This window comes from Drosophila biarmipes, chromosome 3L (genome assembly GCF_025231255.1).
Source record: "Drosophila biarmipes strain raj3 chromosome 3L, RU_DBia_V1.1, whole genome shotgun sequence".
NCBI classification, from domain to species: Eukaryota; Metazoa; Arthropoda; class Insecta; order Diptera; family Drosophilidae; genus Drosophila; species Drosophila biarmipes.
In genome coordinates, this window is record NC_066613.1 from 4,690,917 (window position 1) to 4,709,392 (window position 18,476).

General features: G+C 46.3%; 2 protein-coding genes across 11 annotated transcripts; both read right to left on the reverse strand.

Moving 5' to 3' along the window:
• Positions 1–6: 6 nt before the first annotated feature.
• Positions 7–11,529, reverse strand: LOC108030817 (SRSF protein kinase 3). 9 transcript variants are annotated; one of them, XM_050886663.1, is made up of 9 exons: positions 11,290–11,506; positions 9,920–11,232; positions 5,774–5,995; positions 5,259–5,710; positions 4,876–5,198; positions 4,504–4,632; positions 2,813–3,370; positions 1,520–1,790; positions 7–1,453 (listed from the first exon to the last, which is right to left on the reverse strand). In XM_050886663.1, exons 2-9 carry the CDS (start codon positions 10,813–10,815, stop codon positions 1,257–1,259), a joined length of 3,048 nt encoding a protein of 1,015 aa, XP_050742620.1. In that variant the 5' UTR covers positions 10,816–11,232; positions 11,290–11,506; the 3' UTR covers positions 7–1,256. The 9 variants fall into 9 exon arrangements, 8 of the variants coding, with proteins under 8 accessions (XP_050742620.1, XP_016959406.1, XP_016959411.1 ...); XM_017103917.3 differs by having other exon boundaries at positions 9,920–11,506; XM_017103922.3 differs by having other exon boundaries at positions 2,813–2,917; positions 9,920–11,500.
• A 128-nt stretch (positions 11,530–11,657) lies between these two features.
• LOC108030906 (dnaJ homolog subfamily C member 5 homolog) lies at positions 11,658–17,805 on the reverse strand. 2 transcript variants are annotated; one of them, XM_017104088.3, is made up of 7 exons: positions 17,583–17,805; positions 15,947–16,085; positions 15,735–15,887; positions 15,542–15,673; positions 14,452–14,514; positions 13,700–13,904; positions 11,658–13,000 (listed from the first exon to the last, which is right to left on the reverse strand). In XM_017104088.3, exons 1-7 carry the CDS (start codon positions 17,615–17,617, stop codon positions 12,978–12,980), a joined length of 750 nt encoding a protein of 249 aa, XP_016959577.1. In that variant the 5' UTR covers positions 17,618–17,805; the 3' UTR covers positions 11,658–12,977. The 2 variants fall into 2 exon arrangements, with proteins under 2 accessions (XP_016959577.1, XP_016959579.1); XM_017104090.3 differs by lacking the exon at positions 14,452–14,514.
• Positions 17,806–18,476: the final 671 nt, after the last annotated feature.

An 18,476-nucleotide genomic window follows, 5' to 3' on the forward strand; every position in this document is an offset into this window, starting at 1 on the left:
TGTATCTTATCTCTTGATCGGTATGTATATTCTTTATTTCGGCTCATTGAATAAGTGCCCACTCCCTCGAACGTGCAGCTTCTCCGTTAAATTTCGGTTACATTTTATTTGGACACATCCGCCCATGTATGTGTATATTAAATATGTGTTTAAGGGAAAAATCTTCCACAATATTAAATTATTTGGTCACGTTCATTATTACTTTGTAGGCTTGTGTACAAATACTTGTAGGCAAGTAGTAAAATATGTTTTCGATTTTGGGTAATGTGATTTCTCTTTAATTATCAATGGTAGTATTTGAATTTCGATTTCGAGTTTTCAATTCCGATACAAAGACTTTCGTGTTTTATTTCTTTAATTAATATGACCCGCGATAGGATCATTTTTTAGGTTGCCGGGAAAATTTGTATGTGCTACTTCAAACAATAAATATTGCAAACTGAATTCTGATAGAAAAGCCCGTGTTGAAAATCGGCTCTTATCGAACTTAGGCTTCAGAATCTACAATTAGGTTCGGTTAAATGTACCAAAATCACTACACGCTGCTAAAAAGCTGTCAATATTTAAATTTTCATCTGTATTTGCGCTGAACATTCTTGATATCTACAATTGGTTTTCGTTAATTATACACATACCATTTTATTATTTTATAGAAGGTATTATTAAATATGTGATGCTGAATATTTTTCTAGTTCGTATAATTTATTTAGCATGTTTCATTTGTTGGTTTTACTTGGTTTACCATGAAAATGTATTCCTTTTCAGTCAGTCAGTTTAGGCATCTGTTGACTTAAAAATTGTCGTCATTGTCTTTTGTTTTGGTTTCACTTGTTTCTCGTTTAATAAAAAATATATATGTATGTATATACTTATATGCACGTTGATGAAATAAAAACTTGAAAAACATTTGCGCAGCTCTCGCGTTTGCTTCGTCGTTAAAAATAAAATCGCTTCTTCAGTAATTACATTTTAAAGCTCTCAAGTACAAAAATTAAAAAGCTTAAAAAATTCCACGCGGAACCTTTTCTGCACATATCGTATGTGTATAAGGTGTGTGTGTCGGGTCCTTTAATGCTAACCTTCCTCCGTCTGATTTTTTCGCTAACGTACTTATATTTTCCCTTTACGACAAATTGATTTGCATATAAAAGTTAAGCCTAGAAATACAATACGAGTACGAAATACGTATGTTATGCATTATTTAGGTGTGCCTGTGTCTGTTGTCTCTCTAGCGTCTTCGCGACTCTGTGAGCCTCCTAGACGAACTCCTCCTGCTCCAGCCACGGATGCTGCAGGCACTCCGCTGCCGAAGCGCGGATGACGGGATTGTACTCGAGCATGGGCAGCAGAAAGTCGGAAAACTTCTTGGCCTCCACCGGATCCCAGTCGTACTTCTCCACCAGCACGTTCATCAGACTCCAGGGCTTCAGCTTGGTGATGTTCCTCAGGCTTCCTGCAAAAGGAAATAAAGCAGGGTTATAACCTAGTCAATCTATAGGATCCCCTTTTGAGTGCCTACCATAGCTGGTGAAATACTTCAAGCCATGCTTGCCCCGCAGAATCACTGACTGTGGTATGGAGCCCAGCAGCTCGACAATGTGCGCCAAGTGGTCCTCGTCTCGGCTGTAAGACTCGCCGGCGTGGGGGTCGAACAGATAGTCGCCCGTGGCCAGCTCGAAGGCCAGGCAGGCGGTGCTCCAAATGTCGGCGGTATAATTGTACGGCGCTCCGAGCAGCACCTCGATCGATCGGTACTGACGCGTCTGGATGTCCTCAGTGAAGTGATGGTACTGCGGATAGAAGCACACCATTCCCATTGATTATTGAGTTGGAAGTTGAATTTTGGACATTTTAGAATACGGTTAAGCTAGTGAATACTGTAATTTCCCTGTCTCCATGACGTTGAAATTATCTATACTCAGTCGAAGAATTTAAATTTAATATACTGCAGCAAACATCTGGCGAAGAGAAAGACGTAGCTAGATCGAGTTTTTATTTACTCTTTAGTTTCGCTAAGTGTTTTTTTATATAGCTACAATTAAAATACAAAAATATGTATGCAACAAAAAAATATGTTTACATATAATGAACATCGGGGCAATTCAATGTAACTTATTACTCGGCTAGTGATCCTGATTAGGAACATATTTTGTAGGATCGCAAAGGCTTCCTTATACTTCTAATATACCGTTAAAAGAATATGATTAACCCTTTGAATCTACGAGCAAAGGGAATAGTAAGTGGTATATTTACATTATCCTAGATGGAGTTGGCTAGTGATCCTGATTAGGAACATATTTTGTAGGATCGCAAAGGCTTCCTTACATCTCTAATATACCGTTAAAAGAATATGATTAACCCTTTGAAACTATGAGCAAGGGGAATAGTAAGTGGTATACCTAAAGTATGCTAGATCGAGTTGGCTAGTGATCGTGATCAAGAACATATTTCGGAGGATCGCTTCCTTACATCTCTAATATACCGTTAAAGGAATATGATTAACCCTTCGAATCTACGAGCAAAGGGAATAGTAAGTGGTATATTTACATTATCCTAGATCGAGTTGGCTAGTGATCGTGATCAAGAACATATTTCGGAGGATCGCTTCCTTACATCTCTAATATACTGTTAAAGGAATATGATTAACCCTTTGAATCTACGAGCAAAGGGAATAGTATGTGGTGTACTTAAATTTTCCAAGGACCTATACCTACATATGCTGACTGCCCTAACTAACAATTCTTTGTCCACACCATATAACCAAGAACGGGCTTATCAGCTACTGACTTTTATCGTAAAGCAGAGTACTTACGTCGTAGCAGGCGTTGCCCAGGTCGGCGATCTTCACACGGACGTTGCTGTTGTTGATGAGCGACTGGATCGTATAGGTGTTGTTCTGGCTACTCTGACTCTGGTTCTGCGAAGGAATGGCATTGGCATTGACATTTAGTTTAGCGATTGCTGTTGTCGTGGTCGTTGTTGTTGTCGCGGAGGATACCGCGTTGGTTGTCGTTGTTGATGTGCAAATTGCTGTATGATCGCCATTAAAGAGCTCAGTGCTTGCGGCTGTTGTGGTACAGGTCGTACTGGTAGTTGGAGCTGTTGCAGTAGGCGCTATACGCGTGAACGAGGGCGTGCACGTGCTGGGGGGCGTGGCAGGTGCAGAGGCGGAGGCGGAGGAGGGAGTGGCACTTGACGGGGCGGAAGTGGAGACTGTGTTTGTATCGCTATTGGTAATCGTGTTGGTGAGGCTGTATTCGTTGGGTAGGAACGTGCACGTGCTCAGAACATTCGAGTTGATCTTGGACTTGGCTAACGTATTGGAGTTGTGGGATGGACAGGAGCTGTTGGTGGAGTTCGGGGTGGGCAGCTGCGTCGAGTGTATATAGCGTAATGTTGCACATAAATTGGTTCACACAAAGAAAGGAAGAAAAAGAACACACAATGTTGGTTTGCTTTTTGGTAGGTTTCACTAAATGGTGCACTTAACAAAACACAAAAAACGCTTGTCACAGCTGGGATTCTCTGTGCAAATCCCAACGGCGACTAACACTGATTATTACCCGAATGGAATATCGAGTCCGATGTTCCATTTGGGGTTGGATGCAAATACCAAATACATATATATACAAGAACGATATTTTTGCACATAAAAAATAACTTTACCTAGTCAAATTCATTAAAACAATTGCGGCAAAAAAAAACTATTTAGAAAGTTCTCCATTTAGTCCTTTATTTTACAAAAAGGTAGCTGTAGTCAAATTCAAATAAGGCTTTTCTCTGTACCCGGCTCTCCAATACATATCAGCAATAAAAATGCATTTTAAGAAACTTGATATATACGATTAAATACATATATTAACCTTATTAACGTTATGAGTCTTTGCGGGTGTTGGAGTGGGCGTGACACTACGCTTAGTCTCAACAATCTAGGAACAGAAGGACACGGCTAGATCGACATAGCTAGTGATTATAGAGTAGGAAAATCTTGCTTCTTCTCCTTCCGTAATTCCCCTCGAATAGATTAATTAAATCTTTTTTAAACATCCTACATATGATCTATATATAAAAATATGATGTATAAGTAAAATATCAACCACTCTAGGCTTAAAACAATATCCGGATTGCTACCTATAAAAACTTGTAAAAATTTATAAAAACTAGAATTAAAAAAGTCATATAAAGCCCTTTGGCCGCAACTGCATATTCACACCAAGTAGTTAAATATACATACATAAGCATCTAGAGCTGGCCATGCCCACAATCAATTAAGCGTTTGGCTCTTCGTTCCAGGATACAATTGCCGAGGCAAAGCGTGTGGGATCAGTGTTGATGTGGTTAAATAAAGGCGAACTTAAGAGCGATAATCGAAAGCAGTGGGAAAACAGCAGCAGGGCAAAGTACCCCTGCCAACAAAACGAATAAAGCAAAGTCAAACACCTTATCGCACGGCTCTAGAGACCGGGCTACGACTAGCACCACTATGGACTATCCCCACTTTACCTCAGGGACCGCGATGGGACTGGCTTCGGGCTCACGTTCAGTGTCGGGATCGGTGGGCGTATCGCTGGCCAAGGTGCTCTGCTCGCCCAGGGTGTCGGACTCGCCATCCTCCTCGCCGTCCCCAGAAGACTGTTTCGAGTGTCAAACCAAAAGGCAACGGTAACGCGAAAATAAAAGAAAACAAAAGTAATAAGAATTTCGTGTTCCTTTGGAAGTTGTGCAGTGTATGTTTGCAGGTGGGTTCACAATATCGACAGTGCAAATGCTTTTCATGCACACCGCAACGGGTAATCCCGGCCAGAGCTGTCGAGTGTGGGGCAGGGGCGACGGCGGACCTAGGTACCTGAGGAGCTGGTGTGGCAGCGGTCTTACCTTGGCAGTGATTTTCTTCTCCGCTCGGTATCGGTTGTTCAGGTTTGCCGATCCGCCGAGGCCTCCGTTGCACTCGCTGTCCCCCAACAGACTGGAGTACTTGGAGGCCAGCGAGGACGTGGTGTTGGAATTGAGCGTGGACGAGGTGGTGGTGGTGGTGTCCTCCTTGTCCAGCGAGGACATGATGACGGCGGCCAGCGGCGTCGACGAGTTGGAGTTGTTCGCGGTGCTGTTGCTGGTGTTCGTGTTGGTGTTGGTTGACCCGTTAGGCTCGATGAGTGGCCATTTGGCCCGCGATTTGGTCTGCTTCTCGATGGAACTGACTGCGGATGGGCGAATAGAAGTGTTAGGCCTTGGTCTCCTTAATAAGGTATCGAACTTACTGTAGGAGTCGGGAAAATCGGCCCCCTTCACCCGCAGGCTGTTGATCTCGTCGTCAATCTGCTGGTTCATCGCCGCGGCATTGTCGATCACCAGCAGGATGTTCTCCGGCTTTATGTCCGTGTGGATGATGCTGCACTTGCTGTGCAGGTAGTCCAGACCCTCCAGCACCTGGCGGATTATGTTCCGCACCTGGGCTATGGCCAGGCCCTGGTAGTTGTTCTTCACGATCAGCTTATACAAGCTGCAGCCGAGGGCCTCGAAGACCAGGCAGGTGTGCATTCCGTTAACGCCGCGCACCGTGAAGTGGTTCATCAGCCGCACGATCCGCTCCCGCTTCACGTCCATGGGATCTGCGTCGCGGATAGCCTCCAGCAGCCTGATCTCATCCGCGGCAGTCTCTATATAGTGCGGCGCACTCTTGACCACCTTGAGGGCCACGTACTTCTCGTCTCTGCAGGAGAAAAACGAGAAATGTAAAACACCCGCCGCATGGTGCATTGGCTTGATTACTCACTTGAGATCCCGGCAGAGCCAGACAGTGGAAAAGTGGCCCCAGCCCAGTTTTCGGACCACGCGAAACCGATTGTCGAAAATGTCCCCAATGACCACCGGATGGTAGCCTCCACGGCAGTACTGCGATGCATCCTCCTGCTCCTCGTCCGAAACGTAGAGACTACTGTCGGACGAATCGGGATAGATTTCATCAGTCGTGCTCAAGGTTCCGCGGGGCTCCGATCTGCAAAGAGATGTTTTCGAGATCATTTCTTAGTTTTTGTGATAGTTTTCTGAGAGTAATATTAGAACAGGTCCCCGAAAACCCACATAAACTCGACATGTTCCGTTTCCGGTTCCTCTTCCTTGACGGGCTCTGCTATCTGGGGCAGTTTAATGATGAGCGGCTGCTCCCGCGGCGGCAAGTATGTATCCAGGATCACTTCCCCGGGCGTCACGGGCTCAAAGAGCAGGGCCACGTGCCGATGGTGCTTTGGCCGCTTAGACTGGTTGCGCAGGGCAATTAGAATGGGTCCGGCGGAGACGCAGTTGCGCTTCTTCGTAAACCGCTTGCGCCGCTTTTTCTCCTCCACCTCCAGCAGAGCCTCTGTCTCCGCCTCCTGGGCAGCCCGCTTCTCCTGCTCGGAGACGAAGTTGAAATCGCAGCTCAGCTCCTTGGCCACGTCGGGTGTGGCGTTCAGTGGCTGCCCGGGTCCGCAGCTCCAAAGCCGGAGCAGGTGCATCAGGTAAAGGAAGAGCAGCAGCAGGCTTCCCTGCAGCACGCCCACGAAAATCGGATCTTGGCCGAGAGTGGCCAGAATGTGCTTGCTCAGCTGATGCAGCCTGCTGGCCAGCGATACGAGCAGCTGCAGGCGGTGCATGTAGCCAGGGTAGAGATCCATCCAGCGGTCCACCAGCGCCGTCTGCCAGCCAAGGCCCAACGTGACGTTGGCCTCCAGGGGGCAGGTGGCCTCCTCCAGGCCGCGGTTCGTCCCCCAGCCATCCATTTCTGACTCGCTTCACTGCTCGGTTCGACAATTGGATTTCCGACTAGGCATTCGCGCGCTCATGGCCCCCGGGTGCAGTAACGGGGGTGGCTATGGCCGGAGGGCGGGCGTGCGTGTGGGCGGTGTGGCGACCTTGACTTTTCTATGCCCCCACTTGCATCACGGACACCGCCGAACGAGTTTGGTCGAAACAATAACACTGCGCTGCACACACCCCTTACATAACAATGCCCCAATCGCCCGGCGGGGTAAATAAATAAAATATATCGCACGGCGGAAAAATCTGAATTATGAGAAGTATCTGTATCTGCGCGAGTATCTTTCCTCACTCGTCCGATTCGTTCAGTTGCGTCCGCGAGAATGTCGAAATGGCTTTTCGCTTTTGTTTTTGCCGCCTCTTCCTGAGCGGCCAAGGCGCAGCCGTTTCCAACTAGCGCGAGTATTTTCTGTTATTTCTGTTCTGTTCTGTTATGTTGTTTTTGTCACAACTAAGTTTAGTCTCCGTCCGTTCTCCTTTCCCCCAGCCTGCCCCGGTCCGGCAGAGTGTGACTGTGTGCGGATCACCTAGAACCCGTGCCCACCGATAGTTCTCCGCAGAGCGCTACATTGAGAAAAATCCGTTCTGCAAACACCGGTGGTTGTAGAGCACTTTGTTCTCAAAGGATGGACTAGGCGATTTTTATGAGACTACCATAAGAAAAGATTCTCCTGTTATGCATTTTTCAAACTTTAGTAAATTGTATATCCTCGTTGTTTTGGAACAGCTGTATTTGTATCTTTATTATAATTAGAATTTCACAATATTTAATTTTCTAAGTTGTCATGCATACTATGATTCAAGCTTCAACAATATGTCAGCCTTTGCATGCCGAAGATAGATTCCTTTCTTGTTTAATTATTCGTTAGAATTTTCTGACTTGGGAGAGATTTGATAACTTTATAAACATTTTTATTGTGCCTTGAGGATTGGTTTCAGGCGAAACCAATATTATTTCCTAACAACTTCCTAAGTGATTGTGTATGATTTTAGATTAAGATATTTTACAAATACATGCAATCCGTTTAAAAACTTTTTCCACCACCTAGCTCTTACGACTCATTTAAACACCGTTACGCTCTAGTCTCCAATCATCATTTTTTCCAAAAATGTATTATTTAGACTTGCGCTTGACAAATGAATTCTGAATACTAATAAAGTGGTTATGCTTTCTGCTTCAGATTGAATGGACGAATACGTCTGCAAAGATTGAGATTTTTCCCGCTGTGAACATCTGCTGGCGTCATTATCCAATGTACTTCATCAAGTCGATGTCGTTGCCTTCGATGTTCGGCGCCTTTGCCGCTCATGGACTGCACCACACCAGGAAAGAATCCGCCCCAGAACACACACATGCGCGGCCCATCAACATCATCATCAAGTTTTTCGAGATTTCTTAGGCACCGTGCCAAGTTTGCCCTCGCCTAGCGAAGGGGTGTTCGACAAGCAGGATGTCGAATACCTCGAATTCCAGAAGATTTCGAAACCACTTCGAAAGGTAGTTTCGAGCGTTCGGGTGCGATTGAAAAATTCAGCGAAATGCAAAAGCAACCCCCGCCCTCTCAGTAGAAAATGTTTAGGTTCGTAAAATGTCTAACCAGACTTTATTGATTTTCGCAACCCCTCTCCGGACTTGGAACTTTCTTTGTTCCCTATGCAGCTATGACGACTCCTTTTAAGGGAAAACTTGGCTCCTGAGTCACCCTACGTCTCGCACACGGACGCACCTTACTCGGCATCTCTGCCTCCAAAGTATTATTTATAGACACCGAAAGAAGCGTATGAAAACAATAAGTGGCTGAGAAAATCAGTGCAAAAACAGAGCATCTAAAGGCAGAGAGACGTCATCGTTTTGCTCGATTGCAGCTAGCTCCTGGGATTGTGGGGGAGGAGTGGCTCCGGGTTGCGGGTGCTCATTGGTTAGCCACTGGCGTCACGTGGTGCCCACTTGCGGTTAGCGCAAATTAAAAGCGTAAACAAACGGAGCGGTCGGCGAGGGGAATGTGCTGGGGGGTCGGCGTAGGATTATGAGTGGGTGGAGGGAGGAAGGAGTTCGCTTGGCAGTCGGGAAAACTGTGCCACGTAAGTAAGTGGTGTGTGGAATGGTTATCCCATTTGGTTTTAGGGCACTGAGGGACGGAAGGGATCGACCGACAGGGCTCCGCTTCTGGCGAGCGACCCCTTCTGAGGCCCGCTGTGCCCGCACAGTGGGAACGCGGACTCTTGCCCGGACCACCGATGCAGATATTGGGGCCGCTCGTTACAGTTCGATGAATTTATTTGCTACGTATGTGATAGACACGTGGAACACACAGAGCGTATACTTGATTTTCGTAATTTACCGCATGTAAGGGGAGGTAGATGACAACAAGAACGGAAGATTAAATGGGCCAGTCGATGTTTATAGGTCCTCAGAAAAATATGTTACAAAACTAATCGAGGGAAAATCTGACCACTATAACTAATACTTTAAAAGTCCAGTACTACAAGTTACTGTGTCGTGTGCCTCGACTTTTTGTGGGAATTAGAGTGGGAATGGCAAACTTTTAGTTTCAGTATCAAATCAATATGGGTCAATCAAGAGGTAATGACGAGAACAATACATTTTAGTTACCATTCTTTTCTAAGGAATATAAATCTGAGATATGAACTCTCCAGTGTCCGTGATCACTGAGTTTTTATTTTGGTTTGGTGATTTGGTTTTCTCTTTCAAAATTGATCAAGGATTAGAAACAAATATTAAATGAAATGTATTAGTCTTATCAATCGATTGATCCGAAAAAAATGTTTTCCACGCCCACTCTTACGATCGCAAATGGCCAACCCTTAAATTTGTCTTTCGCCCACATTACCATACGTTGGAACAGGGGGTGAAAGGCGCTTTACAATATCGCTTTGCTGCTTTCATTTTCGTTTCCCTTCTGCTTCCTTAAGATGAGTAACGATATCTGATAGTCGAGGCACCTCCGTGTTATTCCTCGTTTCAATTATAGTGGTACAACATATGCCACCTTACATTTCTGGCCTAAAGCTAACGATTCTAATTAAGTCTAGCCATTTTAAGAGAATGAATAAATAAATAAATGCGCTGTTGAAGTAATAGCCCAAACCCTGGAGTACTTACAGGCTGACAAAAGGACCGCGCAGGGCCGGCATGTCCCTGCGACGGTTAAGCGGCGGGGAGAGTGACAGCGAGAGGAAGTCCTGCTGGGCCTTGTCCTCGTCCACGATGCTGGTCGGGGTGCTGTAGATGCGCGTCGTTGGCAGGTAGCCAATCTGCTGCAGAAAGTCGTCGCGGTAGGAGAGCTTGGTGGTGGACTGCGACGAGGTCAGCGGCAGCGACAGGGGGGATCCGTAAAGCGGCGCCAGTGGCAGGGCCGCGGTCAACGTGGCCAGGGAGAGGGGCTGTTGGTAGAGTCCTCCGGCACCGCCACCTGATCCCGATCCCGTTCCAGATACCGCACCCGATGCCGCTGCAGTGCCGTTCCCATGGTGGTGCATGGGGAGGTGGTGTGGATTGGTGGCCGTTGGCTGGGGCGCGTGAAAGTGTGGATAGGGGATGCCGTGGGCGTAGGCGGGAGCGCGCGACAAGTAGGGCGGGGCGATGATCTTGTCATCGAAGCTACGCCGAAAGCTAAAGCCCTTCAGCGAGTTGCTGTAGTTGCGGTGCGAGAGAGGCGAGCTGCCCAAGTCGATGCTGGCCGCCGGACCCAGGATCCCGGCAGAAAGTCCGCCACCAGCGGAGGCAGTGTTTCCGCTGGACGTCGCCGTAGCGCTACCCAACATGCTTAGCGCCGGCGAGGTGCGCAGCTGGGGGCTGCCGCCACTTCCGCTCACGCCGCCTCCTGCACCGGACGCCGTCGTGGTTGAGGTGGATAGGGGGGGCGAGATGGCACTCAGCGTCGAGATGCCGCTGTCATTGCTGCATATGCCGGCCGGCAGGGATGACGGGTGGTGGGTGGGTGAAATGAGGTGTGGATGGTGGTGCTTGCCGTTGGCGGCGCCGACGAGGCCGGCCATGCCGCTACTGGGCAGAACGGGCGCCAGGATGCCTCCGCTGGCTCCGCCTGGATGAGTTCCTCGATGTGCGCGGCGGCTGGTCCTCCGCCTAGTCCTGGTGACGGCTGGGCAGCTAGAAGCAGCTTCCTCGCGTTCTTGTCCGCATCGCTGGCCTGCTTCCTTTGTTCCTGCTTTTGACACCGTGTACCATACTTTTGTGCGTAGGAAAATCAATGAAGCCCCGTGCCTAAAACATTTTAATGCATTTTAAGCAGCGTTTTTCTCGCTTTGTAACCCAAATTGCGCATAAAAAGTAAGGCGAAAAGCCACACACACACTGCCACAAACTGGTTCGCAACGGGGGTTTTTCCACGGTCTGCCTCCGACTGGGCCTGCTCGATTCCGCTCTCCTGCTTTGGCCAGGTGCGCGCCCGTAATCTAGTTAACAGCGGAATTGATTTATCCTCGACAATTAAAGCGAACACATCACATTACAATTTCCACTTGGCGTTTTCGACAGGAGCAGCACAGCAGCAGGAGCAGCAGCCTGGAAAAGTCTTCTACTTTGTCTGCACTTTGCTCGAACTCTCCGACGGACTGCCCTTCGGGTTCTGAGGCGGAAAACTCTGCGGCGAAGTTTAGCGATTCCGGGGAGCGGGCAGAGCGCATGTGCCGGCGGTGGCCCGTTACTGCCCCAAAACAAAACAAAGCCAGAGCGGAGAGAGTGAAAGCTACTGCAGTCAGCTGGCGCCGTCGAAAGTTCATCCCCGAAATCGGTTTGTTTACCATCCTGGAGCTTTCCGGGGCCGATTCGACGAGGGGATGCCCTGTGGGAGGAGGTATAGAAAGATGATGCGCAGCGGTGAGTTTGTATAGTAAATTTATTTCGGTTTCTTCGTGTTATACCAGAATACAATTGAAATTTGGAAACAATTGTTAAGTTTAAATTTAGTTTACTTTGCATTTTGCTTTTGACTTGTACGAACAATAAATACCCACGCAAGACCATAAAATTTAATTATCGTTAATTGATTTTCATATATGCAAGTTAGTATTAATGAGCCAGGACCTTCGGACCTACGATCCCTAGAAATGTAAGCCCGGGCCAGACTGATCCGCAATAATTGATGTCAATGATTTAGAATGGGGATACTACGTATATAAAAGTTATTACTGACGGACTAATCGCATTCATTTACATTTAAAAGCGGGTTAACAATTAAACAAAACGAATAAGGATTCCATTCAATTTTAGAATACATATGTGCAATACTTTCGGGGGTTACAATTGAACTTTCGATTACTTGTATTTAGTTATATATATAGAGGATTATTAATATCTGTTATATAATTTATCTTTCCTTTAATTATTTCGCCCTTTATAGTGTTCTTTTTCGTCCTCCTCTGCTTGCCTGTGTGATGCATAATTGTTTAATTTGACTTATTTACATTTGCATTAGAATCGGATCGGAGCAATCTGCTGGGCGCGTCGCTCTACAACTCATCCTTTTTACATAAGTAGTCTGGCTTTAACAATTCCGTGCAAATTAACAGAAACAATCGGTGAAGAGGCGATCCCGCGAACAATTTAGCTAGACTAGGCGACGACACAAATGCGAACTAGATACACTATCATATACATTTATATAATTACAGTGCCTCTCTTCGCGAGAAGTCGATTCATTATCCACTGCGGCTGAGCGCCAACTCACGGAGCTGCGCCGGAGGGGATCCGATCCCCAAGCAAATGTCTAGACTAACTCCCGATACACAATTTGATCAACCCGCAGGTGGTTGTAGCACGACTGAATAGATGGAGTTGGTGGGTGCGCAGCTTGGCATCAATTCGAGTTGTGTATAGCTGTGCAGCCAGGTGAATGGGTGGAGCAATGGAATGGGTGAATCGATTCCCCGAATTGGAACAAGATCAGCCTGACTGGCCAAGAGGCTGCCACGAAGTTAGATTATTTAAAATTAAAGCTAAGTGCTACGGCTTAAAATAAATACATAGGTTCATATGTTTACTCGCTTCAACATATCGCACTTCTTAAAAACAACATTAATAATTAGGAAATAAATCTGGTTTTCTCTTCTGTTACGATTTAGGGGCTTGTATTTTCTGTGTGTGTCTGAATGTGTGGTGTACGCATGCACCCGGAGCTTGACTCACTCGCAGCACTTGACTAATATTTTTGATTAACCATATCTAGAGGTGAAGAGAGAGGGAGAGAGAGAAAATAGTAGACAGTGGTAAGTGAGAACAAATCAAAATTTACGCGTTGCATAACAAACAATAAGTAAATCAAACGAACTTAAACTAAATGAATGTTACGTGTCTTGGTTCCTTTATGAAACACCTACATACAGATGGCGATCAGCATAGTCCAATGAAATCGAGAGGAAAATAAAACATGCGTAAGCTTGAAAATGGATCTTGATAATCGTCCTTTAAAAAGGGGGACTTCCGAATGGCTGCCACAAATCTAGGAAACGGAAGGCTGGGTCAATCAATTTGGGCATTGGTCATCCCGCAGCTCGGGCAGTGTGTGGTGAACCGATATCACATGAAGATCTGAGTTAGTGGATCCCATGTTCGCATGGACGTATGGTTATGCCTGGACATGTGTGAGACTTACATACACAGGAAGGGTCTAAAAAATACCTTGCCGTAAACACGAGCTTAACTGCTAAGGAGTTGTTAATCTGATCTGATCGCTGGACGGCCTATGTCGAGAGGTGACTGAGTGTCCGCGCCACTTGTCCAGCGACCGAAGGTTACAATATTTGTTCGATTTATGCACAATAACAAGTTCGATGGTCAAAGACGCTTTGTTGGGTTGCTAACTGGCTACCCCTCTGCGGAGACTGGCTGAGGGGCTGACTGCTGGACCAACTGTTTATATACCTGGCGTGTAAGTGGTCTGCTCCGTTGTGTTCAGCGATGTGTTCTCGTTGGCTGCTACAGGGGCGCCGGTGAAAGGGTTGACTCCCACGGCTCCACTGGGCGGCGGCATGGCGAATACGGGCTGTCCGCCGGCCTGCTCGCGCGGCTGCGAGGTCACGGGGGCTCCTCCCGCGCCCAAGTTCACGTCGTCGAGATCAACATCCTCCTGCGAGACACACAAATTGGTGTTAGACTATCGGTCATTAAGCTATTTTCTACGGCATGTTTAGGTTCTGAGAGCTTAGAGGGTTGGTCCCATCGGCTATGTTTAGTCAAAAACTTTCGGTGGATGAGCGGTCTACAAGCCATTTTAACCATTCTACAGTTTAACAACTCTTACGCTACTGTTGTACTTATGATTAGGAGAACACTTTCAGCCAAATACTACAACTTATAATCAGCCAGATTACAGCACAGTAAGAAAATCATAAAACATTTACCAAGCATTTACAGCAGAACTTAAAAGAGCCCATCGCTTATTTGTCATCTCTTCTTCTGTACATTCGATTGAGTTAATTTTGCAACTGAATGTTAGTGGGACTTGTTCTCTTGGAACACATTAATTTTGATTGGGTACCATTAAGGTAGAGTTCGGATTTGGTCATTGGCTTTGTGTTAGTTAGTTGGTGGGAGCCAGGTGGCGGGTGGCAGGTGATCTTTCCCCGAGTTCATGCGTTACTCGTGCCATTATCATTTTCGATTCGCATACTTACAAGTCGTGGCGGCTGTCCCAGATGCGGTGGCATATCGTTGACCTCTCGATTGCCATCGGGGCGCTGACGGCACGGTCGAGAGCGAGTGTGTGGTGGTTTTGGGTGGTAGTAGGTGGTGGATATGATGAGTCGATCGCAAAGAGTTTTGAGAAAAAAAAAGTTAAACAAAAATAGAAACGTAAATCTTCGGCTCTCTTCCTTGGATTGCAATCAAACAAAGGAAGAATTCTGCTGATGAGGGTGCAAACTAAAACTGAATGCGGATGTGACAAGAAAAACAAGAAAAGCAATCGTGGATGAAATCAAAATTGCTGGACCTATGTATCTGGAAATTCGATTTCGCGGACTCAGTCGGGGAAAATCCGAGCGGTTAAGTGTTGTCGTTGTAATTAGTTTATATTAATAGAAAGAGAGAGAATCGTTCGAAGCATTTGATGATTTTCGTGAAGTATACATTAAAAAACAAACAATATCAAATTTGTATACGTAAGAAAAACTTAACTCGAATTGATCGGAACAGTTTGCGGATGGGTTAGTAGTGTTTACCTCTCGCCTCAAAAATCAGGGTTCTGATTTCTGCTGTGTTTAGAGTACTTGGAACCGAAAACCAAAACCAAACTCCATACTTACCCCAACGAAAAACGAAGAACAAAGCAGTGCAACCAGAGTCGAGTGTTTATACGGGTCTAAAGCTAAACCAGACAATAGAGGTGGCGTGCCAAGTAAGCTGATAAACCATATAAATTATACTAAAAATGGTTAGGCGTTTATTGATCGGTTAGCTGGTAAGCAAGCTTTGATGTTAGATGTAGGAGCAAGTTTTTGACTAAACATTAGCTTCTCTAACGGAACAACGATACGGATCTCCTCACAAAAATCATCAAACTTGGTTTGGTGTTTAGTTGGTAAAAGTACAGTGTATTGGTGAAAGGAAAGCATGCGTAAGGGATCAAGTATTGGCATTGCACCAGATTGGTTTTCTTGTTTTCTCTTTTTTCAACTAAATAAAACGATTTTAGTTAGTAGCGGGCTGGGTAAGGGTGTAGGTGTAGGGACTGAGATTGGTTAAACCAAGTCAAACATCACTCACATTCAGATGTGCATATTGGTCATGCGACTCATTGACCGGCGGCTTGAATTTGCCGCAGCAGAAGTTGCAACAGCAGCAGCAGCAGCAGCAACAGCAGCATCCTGTAACCACAGCGCAGCAGATGAACAACGCCTGCAAGGAAAAACAGAGGTTAATAATCCGTCAAACAAGGCCAAATATCGCGATTCCTGACCTTTACAGCCGGCGACGTGACCACGAAGTACGCGTTCACATTCTCTTCACCAAACTGCTCGGCTATGTACAAGCCCAGCGAGCCGTAGTTGTCGTATATATTGCGCTTCGTCTGGTCGCTCAGTATCGAGTGGGCACGGTTCACCTCCTTGAACTGCAACAATTTCGACGTTTAGAAAGTATTAAGGAACCCGTGATGTGCCAGTACTTCACCTTATCGGCCGCATCAACGTTGTCGGGGTTCTTGTCGGGATGGTATTTGAGTGCGAGTTTTCGGTAAGTCTTTTTGATATCATCTCCGGTGGCCGTCTTCGGAAGTCCCAGGATTTCGTAGAGCGAGTCGCCCGATGTGCTGCATAAGAAGAAGGAATACCATTAGTATTAGCCGCCGTATTGTAGTGAGATAATATCCACCACTCAGCATTTGGAATTAAGGGCTGATACGCAGTATCCGATAAATTTTCAGGAAGTTCTGCGTTGCTCCTAGCGGAGTTGTACTGTAACTGCGACATTCCTCCAGCAGAGTAAAATACTCTATGGTCGAGGCCGATAAAAGCCCAGCCATGGCAAGTACCTCTGGACTATGAGTCACCGCAGCAACAGTTAGCTGTGGCACGCGATGGGAGCACTTCCACGGGAGCGCTTGGACCTAAGGGCTTTCCCACATCCGCGCCCACACCAACGAACCAGGCGTTAGCATTGGGGGCGTCCAAGTCAGAAGCAGCTGGCATTGATGGCTCGGCAGCAGGGTCGCGTGCAGCATAAATTGCACCCTTCCGCATGCACACCGTATGGATTTTCTCGAGCAGGTGGCTGCTATTTATAGGCATATGTATGTCTAACCCGCTCTGAGAATCTGCGAGCTGATAAAACGGCAAGCGCTTCACAAAGTGGGTGAGGACCACGATGATGAGGGTGATTAGGGGCTCTCGCGGATGCTAGGCTCAGGGCCAGTGGGTGGTGGGCGGCTGCACAGGGCCAAGGACGCTGGCAGGCGTCACGACAGGCAAAGCCAACTCGCATTCGCCTTGGACAGCGCCCAGAACTGGGCCAAATGAAAGCGGCTCGTGCTGGCATTACTCATGTTGGGTCGTAGCGGAGAGAGGGCTAATACGGCTGTAAAACTCTCTGGCTGATAACGGCCAAGTTGGCTAATGGCTAGCTTGCTTGCTGGCGAGTGCTTGTATCTATAGGTTGGTTATCGCTGTGTTGCATGGCAAGCTGAACAAGACCTAAGTCGGTTGGCCCGACTAAGGGATACGCTGGTTTGACTTAGTTCCAAATGAAAAGTGAAAACATTCCTAAAGGGTTTACTATCGCGTGTTTTCCCAAGAAAACTATTTAAAATGTGAGTCACGCAGTGGGGAGATTCTAGCGGGCAGAAGTAGTGGAGTAGTCGAATTTCATTTATAGCCTCAAATGTTGGTCAATGATCAACTATTGCCTCTACCTGCAGCATACTTTCGCCTGATAAAAAACACAACAATCTCCACGGGTTCGACATGAGATTATTAATAAATTCGCCTTCGGTAAGTAAAAGACTTTGCTGGGCTTTCAGGGTTTGTCCTTGGCCTTGCCCAGGACAAAATCGCTTGTCCGCCAGTCCACTCCTGCCGCAGATGTCTCTCCCCATCCCATTCCACCCCTGGCCCTGATCCTTGTTTATCCCGACGCAGCAAAGGAAATGCCTGCTGCTGAGAATATTCTGCCGCGAAAAATCAATTTCACGCCGACTGCGCTGCCTGCGCGCAGCTGCTCTCACACTCGCACACTGGGCTGTGTGTGCACCGTGCCGACGGCATGTGTGTGCGCAGTGAGGAAAAACGAAGGAATTCTGCACAATACTTACGAGAGTTTTCTCTTGTCCATGCCAGGTGCGCTCATTCTGAAGCCTGTGCCTTTGTCACTTCGCCTGCGAACGGGTAATTAGCACTTGCGATCGCTGTCACACGCCCTGAATGTCTGTGTCTGCCGAGCTCCACAACCCTGTCCGTGTATTCTTAAAATTGCAGTTTCAGTCGTCCGTGCCGATGCCCGATTCTTATTTTTTCGCAATGATCCTAGAGCTGGAACGAAGGCGATTATTATTCCGTTCTATCGATGTTTTACACAGCATCGATGTTTTCCTGCAAGCTAACACTGGTTTCGCACCGATAACGATAAGATGGTTGTTCTACAAATTAATACCCTTTCAGTTTCAAAAATACCAATTCCATGCAATAATTCTGCAAATATATTGTAGTGTTCTTCTTTTTAAAGTATAGTACTCAAGTAGTACAAAAAGGCGTGCTAACCATGGGAGTGAGCGAGAGGGAATACGCGCTGTTTTACCGCCAAACTAGCGAGTTTATCTAAAAATTCTAGAACTAAAGTGTCATACATTACCTCGTTTAACATCATCTAAGACTTCAAAGAGTTTGGATACGCACTAAAAAAGTTCAATGCTCAGGCAGTGCTCTGAAGTGGTAAATGTGGCCATTTTCGTTTATTTGTAACTAAATCGGGACTCTTCACAACAAGGTATCGTGCATCAAAAGTTGAGGAATCTTAAGGGTTATTCAACTTAAAATGTAATTTGAAATTGTTAGGGACGTTTTTAAAAAATCAGAAAATAACTTTAAAAAAAACTTTGAACCAAAGGTCTTCATTATAATAAAGCGATAAACGACAGCTATAAATAGCTACATATAGTAGACCCGCAACTAATAAAGCACGATCCAGTTTTTCACCTACTATCTTTTTT

What these genes read in the sequence shown, in the direction of transcription:
- LOC108030817 (XM_050886663.1), bottom strand. Translation starts at nt 10,815, where the DNA reads ATGGCCGGCCTCGTCGGCGCCGCCAACGGCAAGCACCACCATCCACAC. An exon ending in TGGCTCTGCCGGGATCTCAA is followed by an intron (nt 5,711 to 5,773) that starts GTGAGTAATCAA and finishes TTTCTCCTGCAG; the next exon opens with AGACGAGAAGTACGTGGCCC. An exon ending in CGATTTTCCCGACTCCTACA is followed by an intron (nt 5,199 to 5,258) that starts GTAAGTTCGATA and finishes GCCCATCCGCAG; the next exon opens with TCAGTTCCATCGAGAAGCAG.
- LOC108030906 (XM_017104088.3), bottom strand. Translation starts at nt 17,617, where the DNA reads ATGAGCGCACCTGGCATGGACAAGAGAAAACTCTC. An exon ending in ATGGACAAGAGAAAACTCTC is followed by an intron (nt 16,086 to 17,582) that starts GTAAGTATTGTG and finishes CTTCTTATGCAG; the next exon opens with CACATCGGGCGACTCGCTCT. An exon ending in TCACGTCGCCGGCTGTAAAG is followed by an intron (nt 15,674 to 15,734) that starts GTCAGGAATCGC and finishes TTTTCCTTGCAG; the next exon opens with GCGTTGTTCATCTGCTGCGC.